Source organism: Oncorhynchus mykiss, chromosome 4, assembly GCF_057628025.1.
Source record: "Oncorhynchus mykiss isolate SJ-2025 chromosome 4, ASM5762802v1, whole genome shotgun sequence".
In the NCBI taxonomy this organism is placed as follows: Eukaryota; Metazoa; Chordata; class Actinopteri; order Salmoniformes; family Salmonidae; genus Oncorhynchus; species Oncorhynchus mykiss.
In genome coordinates this window covers 50,903,305-50,921,139 of record NC_143025.1, presented here as the reverse complement: position 1 = coordinate 50,921,139, position 17,835 = coordinate 50,903,305, and the positions used below count along the sequence as shown (strand labels likewise).

General features: G+C 43.9%; 1 protein-coding gene across 6 annotated transcripts in view; it reads right to left on the bottom strand.

The window, feature by feature from the left end:
* Positions 1-630: 630 nt before the first annotated feature.
* The window catches only part of mcoln2 (mucolipin TRP cation channel 2), a 73,414-nt gene continuing 56,209 nt past the window's right edge, over positions 631-17,835 (bottom strand). For 4 of the 6 annotated variants that reach the window (XM_090232248.1, XM_090232251.1, XM_090232247.1 and 1 more), the window contains one exon: positions 10,486-11,137. In XM_090232248.1, coding sequence (XP_090088374.1) covers positions 10,741-11,137 — 397 coding nt within the window. In that variant the 3' untranslated portion in view covers positions 10,486-10,740. Of the gene's footprint in view, positions 1,388-10,485; positions 11,138-17,835 lie in introns of those variants that run through there. The other 2 variants (XM_021599969.3, XM_021599967.3) reach the window with 1 other exon arrangement.

Here is a 17,835-nt window from a genome sequence, read left to right as displayed (position 1 = left end):
TTGGGGGGGGGGTCCCGTGACTAATCGCTACCATTCACTAGCACTTTTGATTACAGCCATGACACTACACTGTTATTGTAATGATGCTTCTATTAAGATGACTAAATACTGTATGCCTATTCATTATCCTTGAATGCAGTTGGGACCCGTTACAACACATTCATGAAATACTTAGCCACAACGCATTTATTACACAGCTATGTAGTAAAAGTAAATGACCAAATAATGCATGTAACAGAATAATATATGCCACTTCATCATTGTCTCATATTCTGTCACGCACTCAAGGTTCAGTTTCCGCAAATTGTCTTTTCCCTGCCGTCTTAAACCTGGGAAAGGCAGACTCACATTTTCTTATCTTTATGATACAGGGAAGACATGCATGCCTGTGTGTGTGTAGAGGCAGTTCATCTTTCAATAATATTGACTTTGCAGCTTACAGGTGTCATGAGCTCTTTATTCCAAAGTTCAATTACTAAGTACATAGCATGAGTGGATTATGCAATTTACCTTCTTCCTTTTTCAAGTGACTGCATTACCTTTTCTATTTACTGAAAAGTAATGGTGGCCTTAGACACAATGGTATTTCCAAAATGGACAAAATAATTGACAAATGATAAAGACAAATTATTTTTAGTAGTGCATTTACAGATTTATTTTGAACATACGAATCTATGAAACACCGAAAAATAAATTACATGTGTTTCACATTGATGTTGCATACATACGAAGGGCATCAGAATCACATAGCAGTCAGGCTCTCCCTGTGCTTGCCTGAAATGACTTTCTGGTCCTGTAAACCTCTGAAGAATGTCCCTGTGAAAATGCCTCATGAGCTTAGTTCAACAGTCGTACACCATTAGAACCCAAAATATAAGCTTGTTTTTTTTACGCCAATGTTTGTAAACAAAGTAAAACACTGTATAGCAACAAAACATAGTTAACTATAATTTTGATATCATGATGGTTAGTCCTTGCATCCATAGCCCCGCCTATGAATTTGAGAGTGGTTACATTTATCCAGGCCCATTCCTCAGAGGTGGAGTGGACACTTATTGTTTTCAATATTTTCCTTCTCTTTGCAAATACAGAGCCACTGGCTTTGAGCCAGCAGATATCATACATGGCTTTTAGTTTAATGTTTAAAAGGCAATATAAATAATTTATTTGGCACTTATATTCCACATTTGCTCCCGTGGAAAATATACAAATTCTGCCTATAAAAACCTGCATGGTCCCAAATATTATTGAACAGTATTTCCATCAGGCTTCTTTCCTGTATTTCAGAGTTCCGGGTTCCCAATTTCCAGAATCATCCTCTGCTCCCAACATTCCCAGGTGTGGCTGCTGTCAGCTGATGAGTATGATGTCATCATTGCTTGGAGCCCTGAAACAGAACAATCCAGTCATAATCCCCCCCCCAAAAAAACGGTGACTGTCATTCCAGAAAATCTTTTACTAGCTTCAATCACCCATAGGGAAAAACCACATTATTTGACATGTGAACGCGTAAAGCAGGCTACCCTTACATGTACAATGTTTTATAATTATCAACTGTCTCATTGAACAGAGGACAAGCAGTGTTTCCCTTACCAAAATTGCTTGACATGAGGGGAGCTCGAACCCATGGTTAACCCATGGTTAATGCCTCATTGTCATGTGAGGCAACTGCTTTAGCTAAGTTTGCCACCAGGAAGCAATTATGTTGATGGTACGTCATGACAGCTATATGACAAGTCCATATGGCTCTTCAGCTTTTTTGTTTTTTACAATGTACAATAAACTTGTTGCATTGACCTATTTTCTGTAAAAGCACATGGATGTGTGCAAAACAGATGAGCAAAAGTGTAGGATTTTGACATATGAGAAAATGTGCCTTTTGAATTGTGTCTAACATTAGTCAAGGATGCATCATCATCATCATCATCATGATGCAATTTTGGCACTACTTGAGACAGACCAAGAGGAACAAAAGTCAACCTTGAATTTTGAGGTTAAATATCCCTCTGGTGGCCAAGGACCTATTTTAAGAAATGCAATTTGTTGGTGGATATGAAGTTAAAGATCTTTGATAAGCTGATGCAGAATTTGTTCTGACAGGAAATAATCATTGTCACCTGGTGAGGTTAGCATAGGGCTAACATGTGGCAGGTTATCGGATGGGACCAACTACAATGTAGGTCCAGGTTAAACTTATTCTAATATTCACAAGTATGGACCCTAGGTTGTCTGGTAAAACTTAAAGCTTTGTGTTTGCATTCCAAATGCCACGCTATTCCATTTGTAGTGCTATGTAGAGAATAGTGTGGCATTTGGATGTAGTCCCTGAAAATTAGAATGTAGAACATTTTGAAAAGGATTATATTTCTTGTTAATACAATGTAAAGGAAACACCGAAGTAGTTGCCATTCATTGGCAATGCCCAACAAGATGATTAGTTGTTGGCAAAGTTGTCCAGTGGAGGATGAGCCCTCCTTATAAATACATAATGTTGTTCCCTTTACTGTTCCAAATCCCCAACTACAGTCTCCTTTCCTTTATCAACCAAAGAAAATGTCCAAGGGATCAGGGTTAATCCGTGTAAAGTGCTCCAGTATACTATACATCAAATGACTCATGTAGACCTGGGTCATATTCAGGGTTGGGGAGTAACAGATTACATGTGATCAGTTAATATTTACCTTTAACTAGACAAGTCAGTCAGTTAGAACACATTTTTTTACAATGACAGCCTACACCAGCAAAACCTGGACAACGCTGTGCCAATTGTGCGCCGCCCTATGGGACTCCCAATCACAGCCAGGTTGTGATAAAGTAGAATCAAAGCAGGAAGTCTGTAGTGACGCCTCAAGCATGGAGATGCAGTGCCTTAGATCAATGCGCCACTCGGGAGCCCAAGAAAATTTAACTCGGGAGTTGAATGTAACCCAATTCGTTTTTTGTAATCACTTACGTTATCAGGACAAATATTTGGGAAAACTAGATTACTTGAATTACTTTTAAATTCAGTGAAGAGTTTTGCAAAAAAAATACATTATCACCTTTGAGAAAACAATGACGTTCAATTCAGCATTGAAAAAAATTAGTTCCACCTGAGCAGGTCTGACCACAAGTCAGAGACCATTGATGGAATCATAATACAGGCTCTGACCCCTGCTGGATGTGTCAGTGCCTACAGTTCATTACGGATTACAAAGGAAAACCCAACCGTGATCTGCCTGACAATGCCTCTACCAGACGAACTCAATTCATTTTATGCATGCTTTGACAACATTGAGCCGGGTGTCAGAGCCGTCACCAACCCAGAGGATTGGGTGATCTCGCTCGCCGAGGCCAATGAGAGAAGGGTCTTTAAATCAGGTCAACGCCGGCAAGGCCACTGGCCCCGACGGTATTCCAGGGTGCGTTATTCCAGGGTCTAATCCTCACATCTGTAATCATGAAGTACTTTGAGAGGCTGGTTACTCCACACATTAACTCCACCATCCCAGCCACCCTAGGCCCACTCCAATTGGCATTACGCCAGCAGATCCACATACAACGCAATCTCGATTACTCTCCACGCTGCCCTCACCCACCTAGATAAGAACAATACCTGTGAGAGAATACTGTTCATTGACTACAGCTCAGCGTTCAACACCATTGTCCCGTCCATGCTCGTCACCAAGCTTAGGACTCTGGGTCCTGGACTTCCTGATGGGCCGACCACAGGTGGTGAGGGTAGGCAACATCACCTCCGCCATGCTGACCCTTAACACAGGGGCATGTGCGCTTCGTCACTGCCCATTCACCCATGACGCCATCACAAATCTTTAAGTTGGCTGACGACACGGAGGTGGTAGGCCTGATCACTGGCGATGACGGGTCAGCCTACAGGGAGGTGGTCAGTGACCTGGCAGTATGGTGCCCGGAGGAACAATCTCTCTCTCGAGGTCCGCAAGACTGAGGTTGGGGACTACAGGAAACAGGGGTGGTGGGGAGACGGGCAAGCTCGCCCCCATCCACATCGGCGGGCGGTAGTGGAGTAGTTAGACAGCTTCAAGTTACTCAGTGTCCAAATCACTAAAGACAAATGGTCCAAACACAGTCGTCAAGGAGGCGAGCTTGTGCGTCTTCCCCCTCAGGGAGGTTGAAGTTTGGCATGGGCCCTCCATCCCTCAAAATATTGTACAGCTGTACCATTGAGAGCATATTGACTGGCTGAATCAATGCTTGGTATGGCAATAGCACTGCCCTCGATCGTGTGGCGCTACAGAGGGTTGTGCGGACAGCCCAGTACATCCCTGGCACCAAGCGGCTTGCCATCCAGGCGGTGTAAAAAGGCCCAGAAAAATCATTAGACTCCAACCAACCAATCCATATACTATTTTCTCTTCTGCTGCACGGCTAGAGGTACCAGTGCATCAAGTCTGACCCCAACAGGCTCTTCACAGCTTCTATCCCCAAGCAATATGACTGATAAATACCTACACGGACTGAGTTACCCTTGTATCTTTGACCTTTTATTACAATCTTTGCACAGTCACAGGGCCCTACACTCACTCCATAGTTTGCTGACTCACATTTATACTGACGCTACACACCAGCTGCTACTCTGTTTATCTTTTATCCTGTTGCCTAGTCCGCTTACCCCTACAGTATCGACAATCACTCGAGTATCCCTGCACGTTGTAAATATGGTATTGGAACTGACTTAGACTAGCTGCCATAGATTAACATTAGAAGTGCCCATCCAAGAAGGCTCAAGGTCATTGGCCACAGATAGTTATTTGACGGCATTTTATCTGCCATAGCTTTGATTGGACTGATCATGTCAACATCATACTTTCAAAATCTTAGCTAGCAGTCATAATGAATCAAGTCAGTCTACTGGCAAATCCTTCTCAATTGAAGAGAAATAAGAGAAACGTATTGGTGCTTGTCGGCCAGGAACATTAAACAAGTTGTAAATTCAACAATTAGTGGTTTGGAAGGAATCAGTTCCCAACTGCAAGCTTTGCAAAGCAATCACTAGCCTGCTATTTCAGTGGAAAGGTTGTGGTCCAAGTCTAGGTTTAAGGGTCTTTGATGAGCTTAAAATTATAAAACATTCACTTGCAACACACCACGGGCCAGAAAAGGTTGAATTCATTGGCCATGCTGTTTAAAACAACTGGAAACGCAGAAATCTCAGGAGTTTAGTAAATTCAAGACAACTGGAAAATAAGTTTTGAATGGTCATCCATCTCGGAATTCCTAGTCGGGAACATACAGGTCCAAAAATGTATTGTATGCTGCTGCATAAACTATGTAATAATACGCCAGGGAGATATGTATACTGTAGCTAAGAAAGTGATACTAAGTGTATGTTGTGTAGTAAGCTGTTAGTAGCCCATGTGCCTCATCCTAATAAGTTGGTCCTTTTCCCCTTCATAACTTAGTCTACTGTTCTGACTTGGTGGTGCACATAAAAATAATTTTTATTTTTTTATTTTTACATGAGCTGAATACAAAAGTAAACCTTACCATGAAATGCTTACTTAAAAGCCCTTAACTCTATTTCTTGAACCGTATTATTGGTTAAAACCTCTCTGGGATATGTGGGATGGTAGCGTTCCACCTGGCCAATATCCAGTGAAAATGCAGAGCGCCAAATTCAAATAAATGACTATAAAAATGTTGCTTTGATGAAATCACACATTCAATATCATTCTGAACAGTGTTAATTCTTCATTTCTCAAAGGAAAAACCTCAACCAATTTCTAAAGACTGTTGACATCCAGTGGAAGTGATAGGAACTGCAGGAAAGTTGATTAGAAATCTGGATTCCCAATGAAAACCATTGAAAAGAGAGTGACCTCAAAATAAAAAAAAAGTTCTGTTATACTCACAGACATGATTCAAACAGTTTTAGAAACTTCAGTGTTTTCTATCCAGATCTACTAATAGTATGCATATCTTAGCTTCTGGGTCTGAGTAGCAGGCCATTTACCTTGGACACGCTTTTCATCCGGACGTGAAAATACTGTCCCCTGTCCCAAAGAAGTTAAGTAAAAAAAATAACAATAAAGAGGCTATATACAGGGGGTATCGGCACTGAGTCAATGTACAGGTTAGTCTAGGTAATTTGAACATTTGTACATGTAGGTAGAGGTAAAGTGACTATGCATAGATAAACAGCGAGTAACAGCAGTGTAAAAATCAAAAGGGGGTGGGTGTCAATGTAAATAGTCCAGGTGGCCTTTTGATTAGCTGTTCAGGAGTCTTATATTTGAACCTAGTCTTGGCGCTCCGGTACTGCTTGCCGTGCGGTAATAGAGAGAATAGTCTATGACTTGGGTGGCTGGAGTCTGACAATTTTTTAGGGATTTCCTCTGACACCGCCTGGTATATAGGTCCTGGATGACAAGAAGCTTGCACTACCCTCTGCAGCGCCTTACGGTCAGAGCATGTAGCCTGTTTTAGAGAAATGTAATCAAATATTGGAAGAGATTTCATTATCTGCTTATGTCCCCTTTATTTATCCTATGGTTCTGACTTGGTGTACAGGGAGAGTACTGTTCTGAATTCGGTTGCTGTACCCCACAAGTGCTGAACAAATAGTTGACTAAATCTGTCCTAGCTCACTCATTAATGTCTTAATCAAAATTACAGATTGCCTCTTATCCACTTTTCATTCCCTTTGCTATAGTTTGTCAATCTCAAACTGTCAGTAGAAACATTTGTTTCATCAAGGTCAGCCATATTTTTTAAAAAGGCAGTAAAAATTTAGGCTGAATGTACAGTTTCGCTGCCAGACAAGTTTCCTCTGACACCCCCGCTACACCTGGCTAAGAATTCACTTCATGGTGCTAAAAAGAAAGCTCTGCTGTTGGGACAGCTTTATATCGGCCCTAACAGTTTGTGGGCACTGTTACTCACAGTTGTAGTGCAATTCATGTATTGTTTTGTGTTGTGTAGTGGCTTTACTGGCATGCATCTAAAAAAAAAATCTGAGTTTGCCCCACCAAGATTTACATGCGAAAATCACCACTGCTAGACAACCATTTATGTATTGCCATAGATTTTCAAGTAGATGTAAAAGTCAAACTGGAACTCAGCCACGCAGGAACAGTCGCCATCTACTTGATAAGCAACTCCAGTGTAGATGTAGCCTTGTGTTTCAGGTTGTCCTGCTGAAAAGGTGTATTCATCTCCCAATGTCTGGTGGAAAGCAGACGGAGGCAGGTTTTCTGCTATGATTTAACATTATGCAGCCACCACCATGCTTTAAAATCTGGAGAGAGTGGTACATGTTTTGTATTTGCATCAAACATAAAACGTTGTATTCAGAACAATGACCATTTCTTTGGCACATTTCTTGCAGTATTACTTTAATGCCGTGTTGCAAACAGGTTGCAAGTTTTTATTATGTACAATCTTCATTTTCACCCTGTCAATTAGGTTAGAATTGTGGAGTAAATCAGTCCTTAAATTTGTAAAATCGGGAAGTGCGATCAAAAAGTGAGTGCGATAGAGCCTTCCAGGTCACCGTCCATGATACCAAAACAAAATATATATATATTTATTTTTTATTTTTTTATTAAGCACTGCATGCAATATCACTTTTGCATAGAGCAGTTGAGTAGAGGTGTGTGAAGAAGTTGCACATTGAATTTCTTTGTAGCCTAGGGTCCAGAAAAAAAAAAATGTATTTCATGCAATTCTACATCATTTTACATGGCTGAATCTTTTTTAGACTGCACAAATGATAGGATACTTTGAAACTGACAAACAATCTGATAATAAAAAACGACTTGACTCCACCAGTAGCCTAAACGTGTGGAGACATTGTACAATGAGGAAATTCTTAAAAAAATACAAAGAAAACTTTCCAATTTTACTGACATATCCAATGATGCACAGCTCACTCACCTGTGATGGCCAATTGATTGCTCAATAGGTGGTGTTGCTATTTACACAAATAATATTATTTCTGTGTCTCTGTTAAAGGCTACCTTCAGTCCTACATTTTAATGGTTGGGTCCAAACTCAAAAATAAAAGTTAATATGAAGTGATCGTCCACCCTCCGCCAAGAAGTGTGTACTAAACGAACTCATTGATTTAATTACCATTTTTACTACCCCAGAGGTGTTGATCACCAGATTTTAATCTTGCATTTTAATCTTGCAGGATGCTGACTATTTAAAGGATTTGTGTACTGATCGAAAATCGCCCCATCTGATTACAGTTTTTTTTTAAATATCAAAATAAATCATGCCTTAGTATTAAAAGTAAGAGAAATATTGAAATAATGCTTCTCCCTCTATTGGATTTTGGTGATATTGTTTACATGCATGAAGCAGTCTCTTTTCAAACCCGTGGACGCAGTCTACCATTCCGCACTACGTTTTATCACAGGTGACAATTTTAGGACTCATCATTGTAGTCTGTATAAAAATGTAGGATGGACCACTGTCTGTAAGAGAGCTGCATTCTCTTATTTACAAAGCAATCTTATAAAAACTGCCTATATGTAACTATATGTAACTTCCTTAATTAAGTTAAGAATCATAAGTTACCAAACCCGTTCTCAGGAATGGATAACAATAGAGATCCCTTCGGTCTCCACAGATTTGGAAAAATGTGCATTTTGTTTTTTGCCCCGAAAGTGTGGAACAGAGTTCACAGCAGTTACATGTGCTGGTGTCACTCGGGCTGTTGAAATTGATTGAGGACCTTTGAAGTTGAATGTGATTGCTTTTATTAAATGTGTTTACTTTGTTCTTGTGCGCTGAATTATATTGTTTTAAAAAACACATATGTTTTATTATTCTGTTATTGTAATGCATACAGGGCTCTTGTAAAATATTTTAAATCTGTGATCCCTGTTTAAATATAGTTCAAATAAAAAATTAAATAGGCCCATTGGGAAGTTGACAATGTTTTGGTAGCCTACAGAGAGATGTCTTTTTTCCATCAGGAGCCATTTGCTTTCCGATTTGAGTTGCCACCACTTCCTGAGTTACACCAGGAATGCACAATCCCTCCATCAGTGCTCAGACTGTCCTCAGTTGGCTGAGAGAGGCTGGACTGAGGGCTTGTAGGCCTGTTGTAAGGCGGGTCCTCAACAGACATCACTGTCTGGTGAGGACCTGCAAGCCCTCAGTCCAGCCTCTCTCAGCCTATTGTGGACAGTCTGAGCACTGATGGAGGGATTGTGCGTTCCTGGTGTAACTCGGGAAGTTGATGTTGCCATCCTGTACCTGTCCCGCAGGTGTGATGTTCGTATGTACCGATCCTGTGCAGGTGTTGTTACATGTGGTCTGCCACTGCGAGGATGATCAGCTGTCCGTCCTGTCTCCCTGTAGCACTGTCTTAGGCGTCTCACAGTACGGACATTGCAATTTATTGCCCTGGCCACATTACACAGATGAGGAGGGACCCTGGGCATCTTTCTTTTGGTGTTTTTCAGTAGAAAGGCCTCTTTAGTGTCCTAAGTGTTCATAACTGACCTTAATTGCCTACCGTCTGTAAGCTGTTAGTGTCTTAATGAACATGCACCTGTGGAACGGTCGTTAAATGTTTATGGTTCATTGAACAAGCATGGGAAACAGTGTTTAAACCAGTTACAATGAAGAGCTGTGAAGTTAATTTGTAAAAAATCTAATTTATCTTTGAAAGACAGGGTCCTAAAAAAGGGATGTTCATAATTTTATTGCCGAGTTTACACCCACGTTTAGTATACAACCCAGGCATTAACCTCTCTTGGGTAGGGTGCAGTATTTTCATGTCTGAATGAAAAGCGTGCCCAAAGTAAACTGCCTGTTACTCAGGCCCAGAAGCTAGGATATGCATATAATTTGGATAGAAAACTCTAAAGTTTCTAAAACTGTTAAAATTATGTCTGAGTATAACAGAACTGATATGGCAGGCGAAACCCTGAGGACAAACCACCTCCCCCCCAAACAAAAAAACAAACAAAAAAATCAGCCTACTACTGTCTTCAATGGCTGTCACTTTTATTATAAGGCGAAATCCTCCCAGATTGCAGTTCCTATGGCTTCCACTAGATGTCGACCGTCTTTAAAAAGAGTTTCATGCTGTTTTTTTTGTAAATGAGCCAGAAATTGTAGTTTTTCTAGGTGGCTCCCATTTTGTCTGTATTGTTTCCAAGTGCGTGGAAGAGAGCGCATTCTTTGGTATTTTTCTCCGGTAAAGACAATACCAATTCTCCCTCTTAAATTGTATCATTAAATGTACGTATTAGGATACCTAAGGTTTGATTATAAACCTTGTTTGACTTGTTTGGAAAAGTTGATTAGTAATGTTTGGGATTCATTTTTTTTTTGCATTTTGATGGAGGGAAACTAGGTGGATTATTGACTGAAGCGGCCAGCTAAACTGAGCTATGGATATAAAGAAGGACATTATCGAACAAAAGGACCATTTGTGATATATCTGGGACCTTGTTGTCATGCGTAGATGTAATAGGTGGCAGGGAAGTCAGGCGCAGGAGAGTCAAATAGAGTGTAAAATGGAGTCTTTTAATAAAGTCCACGGAGTATGCTCCATAACACTAAATGTACATAAACATGGGTACAAGGACCCGACGCACACCTATACAACAATCACACTACACTGACAATAAAACAATCTCTGACAAAGACATGAGGGGAAACAGAGGGTTAAATACACAACAGGTAATGAATGGGATTGAAAACAGGTGTATGGGAAGACAAGACAAAACCAATGGAAAATGAAAAAAGGATCAATGATGGCTAGAAGACCGGTGACGTCGAACGCCGAGCACCGCCCGAACAAGGAGAGGCAACGACTTCGGCAGCAGTCGTGACAGTACCCCCCCCCTGACGCGCGGCTCCAGCTGCGCGTCGACACCGGCCTCGGGGACGACCCGGAAGGCGAGGTGCAGGGCGATCCGGATGGAGACGGTGGAATTCTGATAACATGGAAGGATCTAACACGTCCTCCACCGGAACCCAGCATCTCTCCTCCGGCCCGTAGCCCTCCCAGTCCACGAGGTACTGAAGGCCCCTCGCCCGACGTCTCGAATCCAAAATGGATCGAACAGAGTACGCCGGAACCCCCTCGATGTCTAGAGGAGGCGGAGGAACATTACGCACTTCAGCCTCCTGGAGCGGGCCAGCCACCATCGGCCTGAGGAGAGACACATGGAACGAGGGGTTAATACGGTAATGAGTGGGTAGTTGTAACCTATAACATACCTCGTTCACTCTCCTCAGGACTTTAAACGGCCCCACAAACCGCGGACCCAGCTTCCGGCAGAGAAGGCGAAGGGGCAGGTTTCGGGTCGAGAGCCAGACCCTGTCCCCTGGTGCGAACACTGGGGCCTCACTGCGGCGACGGTCTGCGCCAATTTTCTGGCGCCTTATGGCACGCTGAAGGTGGACGTGGGCTGCCTCCCAGGTCTCCTCAGCGTGCCGAAACCAATTGTCCACCGCAGGGGCCTCGGTCTGGCTCTGATGCCAAGGAGCCAGAACCGGCTGATACCCTAATACACATTGAAAGGGAGTAAGGTTAGTGGAGGAGTGACGTAGCGAGTTCTGAGCCATCTCTGCCCAGGGCACGAACTTCGCCCACTCCCCCGGCCGATCCTGGCAATAAGACCGCAGAAACCTACCCACATCCTGGTTAACTCTCTCCACCTGCCCATTACTCTCGGGGTGAAAACCTGAGGTAAGACTAACCGAGATCCCCAGACGCTCCATGAACGCCTTCCAGACCCTTGACGTGAACTGGGGACCCCGATCAGACACTATATCCTCAGGCACCCCATAGTGCCGGAAAACGTGTGTAAACAGGGCCTCTGCAGTTTGTAAGGCCGTAGGGAGACCGGGCAAAGGGAGGAGACGACAGGACTTAGAAAACCGATCCACAACGACCAGGATCGTGGTGTAACCCTGTGAAGGTGGAAGATCGGTCAAAAAATCCACCGACAGGTGTGACCACGGCCGTTGAGGAACGGGTAGAGGTTGTAGCTTACCTCTGGGCAGGTGTCTAGGAGCCTTGCACTGGGCGCACACCGAGCAGGAAGAAACATAAATCCTCACGTCCTTAGCTAAAGTGGGCCACCAGTATCTCCCGTCAAGACAGCGCATCGTCCGACCTATCCCAGGATGACCAGAGGAGGGTGACGTGTGAGCCCAATATATCAATCGGTCGCGTACAGCAGACGGAACGTACAGACGACCAGCTGGACACTCAGGGGGAGAAGGCTCTGCACGTGACGCCCGCTCAATGTCCGCGTCCAGCTCCCACACTACTGGCGCCACCAAACACGAAGCTGGGAGTATGGGAGTGGGATCCATGGACCGCTCCTCTGTGTCATACAGCCGAGACAATGCGTCTGCCTTAACGTTCTGGGAGCCTGGTCTGTAAGAAAGAGTAAACACAAAACGAGTGAAAAACATGGCCCACCTTGCCTGGCGAGGATTCAATCTCTTTGCCTGCCGGATATACTCCAGATTGCGGTGGTCAGTCCAGATGAGAAAAGGGTGTTTAGCCCCCTCAAGCCAATGCCTCCACACCTTCAAAGCTTCTACGACAGCTAACAGCTCCCGGTTCCCCACATCATAGTTTCGCTCCGCCGGGCTGAGCTTCTTAGAAAAGAAAGCACAGGGGCGAAGCTTCAGTGGCGTACCCGAACGCTGAGAGAGCACTGCTCCTATCCCAGCTTCGGATGCGTCCACCTCCACTATGAATGGCAAAGAGGGATCCGGATGAGCCAGCACAGGCGGAGAAGTAAACAGAGTCTTCAGGTGCTCAAAAGCCCTGTTTGCCTCAGCCGACCACTGCAAGCGCACCGGGCCCCCCTTTAGCAGTGAGGTAATGGGAGCTGCCACCTGACCAAAACCCCGGATAAACCTCCGGTAGTAATTGGAAAACCCCAAAAAACGCTGCAACTCCTTTACCGTGGTTGGAGTCGGCCAATTACGCACGGCTGTAATGCGGTCGCTCTCCATCTCCACTCCTGAAGTGGAAATCCGATGCCCTAGGAAGGAGATGGATTGTTGGAAAAACAAGCATTTCTCAGACTTGACATATAGATCATGCTCCAACAGGCGACCAAGCACCCTGCGCACCAGGGACACATGCTCGGCGCGTGTAGCAGAGTATATCAGAATATCATCGATATACACCACTACACCCTGCCCGTGCAGGTCCCTGAAGATCTCATCTACAAATGATTGGAAAACTGATGGAGCATTCATCAACCCATATGGCATGACCAGGTACTCATAATGACCTGAGGTGGTGCTAAATGCCGTCTTCCACTCATCACCCTTCTTAATACGCACCAGATTGTACGCACTCCTGAGATCCAATTTTGTGAAAAAACGTGCCCCGTGCATTAACTCAATAATCGTATTGATCAGAGGTAGCGGGTAACTATATTTCACTGTGATTTTATTAAGACCTCGATAATCAACGCACGGGCGTAAACCGCCATCCTTTTTTTTCACAAAAAAGAAACTCGAAGAGACGGGTGAAATGGATGGCTGAATGAACCCCTGATGCAGGGATTCAGAGATATATGTCTCCATAGCCTCCGTCTCCGCTTGCGACAGGGGATACACGTGACTCTTGGGATATGCAGCGTCTACCAGGAGATCTATCGCACAATCCCCCAGTCGATGGGGTGGTAATTGAGTCGCCTTCTTTTTACAGAAGGCGAGAGCCAAATCGGCATATTCGGGGGGAATGCGCACGGTGGAGACCTGGTCTGGACTTTCCACCGTAGTAGCACCAACGGAAACCCCTAAACACCTACCTGAGCATTCTCGCGACCACCCTGTGAGAGCCCTCTGTGGCCAAGAAACAGTGGGGTTATGACAAACTAACCAGGGTAGGCCTAGCACCACAGAATACGCAGGAGAATCAATAAGGAAAAGACTAATCTTCTCCTTGTGACCCTCCTGCGTTATCATACACAAAGGTGCGGTTACCTCCCTGATAAACCCTGACCCTAATGGTCGACTATCTAAGGCATGAATAGGGAAAGGCATATCCACAGGAACAATAGGGATCCCTAAACTATGAGCTAGACTTTTATTAATGAAATTTCCAGCCGCACCCGAATCTACTAGCGCCTTATACTGGGAATGCAGTGAAAAGTCAGGAAAAGAGACAGAGACAAACATTAGTGCAGCAGAGGGCTCTGGATGAGAATGGTGCCTACTCACCTGGGGTGACGCCAGAATGCCCTGCCTGCCCTCTCTATTCCCAGAGGAACCAACCCGGCACCGACCAGCAGTGTGCTCTCTGCGACCTTGAATGGTGCTCGAGCGGGAACCCCCTCCGGTCTCCCTGCGCACCATCCCTCCCAATTCCATAGGTTCGGGAGAGAGGGTGCGGGAGGATGGAACAACCAGACCCCGATCTAGACGTCCACGAGTAGCCAGCATGTTGTCCAGCCTGATGGACATGTCCACCAGCTGGTCGAAGGTGAGGGTGGTGTCTCTACAGGCCAGCTCCCGACGGACGTCCTCGCGTAGACTACAACGGTAATGGTCGATCAGGGCCCTGTCGCTCCATCCAGCGCCGGCAGCCAAGGTCCTAAACTCCAAGGGAAAATCCTGTGCACTCCTCGTCTCCTGCCTCAGATGATAGAGAAGCTCACCCGCTGCTTTGCCTTCAGGTGGGTGATCGAATACTATCCGGAATTGGCGGGTGAACTCCTCAAAATGGTCCAGCGCCGCAACCTCCCTACTACACACAGCGCTGGCCCATTCCAGGGCTTTCCCGGTGAGGCATGAGACGAGGGCGTAACTCTTCTCACGGTCAGATGGTACTGGGGAGGCCGTGGCTAGATACAAGTTCAGTTTAAGGAGGAAACCCTGGCAGCCGGCAGTATCTCCGTTGTATCCCGTAGGTAGGGATAAATGGATCCTCGATTCCGGAGAGGAAAAATCGTTCACGGGAGATTCCGGTTGTGGTGGTGGTGGCGCTGGAGAAACTCCCTGTCTCTCCCAGCGATCCATTTTCATGGCAATGTGATCCATGACGGAGCTGATAACGTCAATCTCCCTAGCTTGTTCCTGAACGCGTTCCTCCAGCTCCATGGGCATAGTGTCCTCTCCTGCTGACTTCATATATTTGGTCAGAGATTCTGTCATGCGTAGATGTAATAGGTGGCAGGGAAGTCAGGCGCAGGAGAGTCAAATGGAGTGTAAAATGGAGTCTTTTAATAAAGTCCACGGAGTATGCTCCATAACACTAAATGTACATAAACATGGGTACAAGGACCCGACGCACACCTATACAACAATCACACTACACTGACAATAAAACAATCTCTGACAAAGACATGAGGGGAAACAGAGGGTTAAATACACAACAGGTAATGAATGGGATTGAAAACAGGTGTATGGGAAGACAAGACAAAACCAATGGAAAATGAAAAAAGGATCAATGATGGCTAGAAGACCGGTGACGTCGAACGCCGAGCACCGCCCGAACAAGGAGAGGCAACGACTTCGGCAGCAGTCGTGACACTTGTGGAGAGCCAACAGAAGATCAAAGGTAAGGCATTTTTTATTTCGCTATTTCTGACTTTCGTGTTGCACCTGCCTGGTTGAATTTTTTTTTTCATGCAGGGCGCTGTCCTCAGATAATTGCATGGTGTGCTTTTGCCGTAAATCCTTTTTGAAATATGACAGCAGCTGGATTAACAAGAAGCTAAGCTTTATTTTGATACCTGTATATTACACTTGTCATTTTATGAAAGTTATCGTCCCACCTGCCCATAAGAAGTTTTAACTAGCAGCGATGAAGTGAAGAATGGTGACGAAAACCAACAGAACCGCTAACGGAAAATCTACAAAGGCCCAATCCCAACAAGCAGCAGCTAGCGCCACTTTGAGTACTGACAACAATTCAGACACCCACCAACAAGATTCCTCCATGACAATGAACAAATGAAAAAGGCTGTAATAAAAACTATCAATCATTTTGACAGGCTCGAAACAAAGTTTGAGTCCCTAAAGACAGCACAGGTCGCCCAGAGCGCGCCCAGAGTAAACTTCCTGCTACTCAGGCCCAGAAGATAATATGCATATTATTAGTAGTATTGGATAGAAAACACTCTGAAGTTTCTAAAACTGTTTGAATGATGTTTGAGTGTAACAGAACTAATATGGCAGGCAAAAACCTGAGAAAAAATCCAACTAGGAAGTGGGAAATCAGAGGTTTGTAGTTTTTCAAGTCATTGCCTATCAAATATACAGTGTCTATGGGGTCATATTGCACTTCCTAAGGCTTCCACCAGTCTTTAGAACCTTGTTTGAAGCTTCTACTGTGAAGTGGGGGTGAATGAGAGCTGATTCAACCAGAGGTCTGGCAGAGTGGCATGAGCTGATCACGCTCATCTGAGCTGATCACTTTGTCTGAACTGTCGCCTGGACTTGCCCGCGCCTCGTGAGTTTGAATTTGTTTACTAAACGCTCTAACAAAAGGCGATTTGGACATAAATTATGGATTTTATCGAACAAAACAAACATTTATTGTGGAACTGGGATTCCTGGGAGTGCATTCTGATGAAGATCAAAGGTAAGTGAATATTTATAACACTGACTCCACAACATTACTGACTCCACAACATGGCGGGTATCTGCATGGCTTGTTTTTGTGTCTGAGCGCCATACTTATTGCATGGTTTGCTTTTTCCGTAAAACTTTTTTGAAATCTGACACAGCGGTTGCATTAACCTCTCTCGGGTACGTGGGACGCTAGCGTCCCATCTGGCCAACATCCAGTGAGGTTGCAGAGCGCCAAATTCAATTACAGAAATGCTCATTATAAAAATTCAGAAAACAAAACATGTTTTACATAGGTTTAAAGAAATAACTTCTTGTTAAACCAACCACAGTGTCATATTTATAAAATGCCCAGAACATACCTAGCCCAGAACATAGCTCAGTTGACAAATTATTACAAACAGTCACCAGCCAAGTAGAAGCGTTACAAAACTCAGAAATAGAGATAAAATGAATCCCTTACCTTTGATGATCTTCATATGGTGGCAATCAGAAGACATTCATTTACTCAATAAATGTTCTTTTTGTTCGATGAAGTCTCTTTATATCCAAAAACCTCAGTTGTGTTCACACATTTTCTTTAGTAATCCACAGGCTTAAAATGACTTCCTGAATGGATATTTCTCAAGTTTTTGCCTGTTAAATCAGTTCTGTTATGCTCACAGACACTATTTCAACAGTTTTGGAAACTTTAGAGATTTGTCCATCCAAATCTACCAGTTATATGCATATCATATCTTCTGGGCCCGAGTAAGCAGGTCGTTGAATTTGGGAATGCTTTTCATCCAAAATTCCGAATGCTGCCCCCTACCCTAGAGAGGTTAAAAACCTCTTGCGACGAGCAATCCCGTATCTGGGAGCGTAATCATAGCCTCAAACGCATTAGCATAACGCAGCGGACATAAATACCCCTAGAAACTTTTCCTATTCATGAAAATCGCAAATGAAATTAAATAAATATATTCAAACACAAGCTTAGCCTTTTGTTATTAACAACACTGTCATCTCAGATTTTCAAAATATGCGTTACAGCCAACGCTAGACAAGCATTTGTGTAAGTTTATCATGGCATAATGCTATGCTAGGCTCTGCTGGCAGCAGGCAACATTTTCACAAAAATAAGAAAAGCAACCAAATTAAATCATTTACCTTTGAAGAACTTCAGATGGTTTCACTCAGGAGACTCCCAGTTATATAGCAAATGTTCCTTTTTTCCAAAAATATTATTTTTGTAGGCGAAATAGCTCCCGTTTCTTAATCATGCATGGATGAGAAATCGACCAGAAAATGCTACAACTA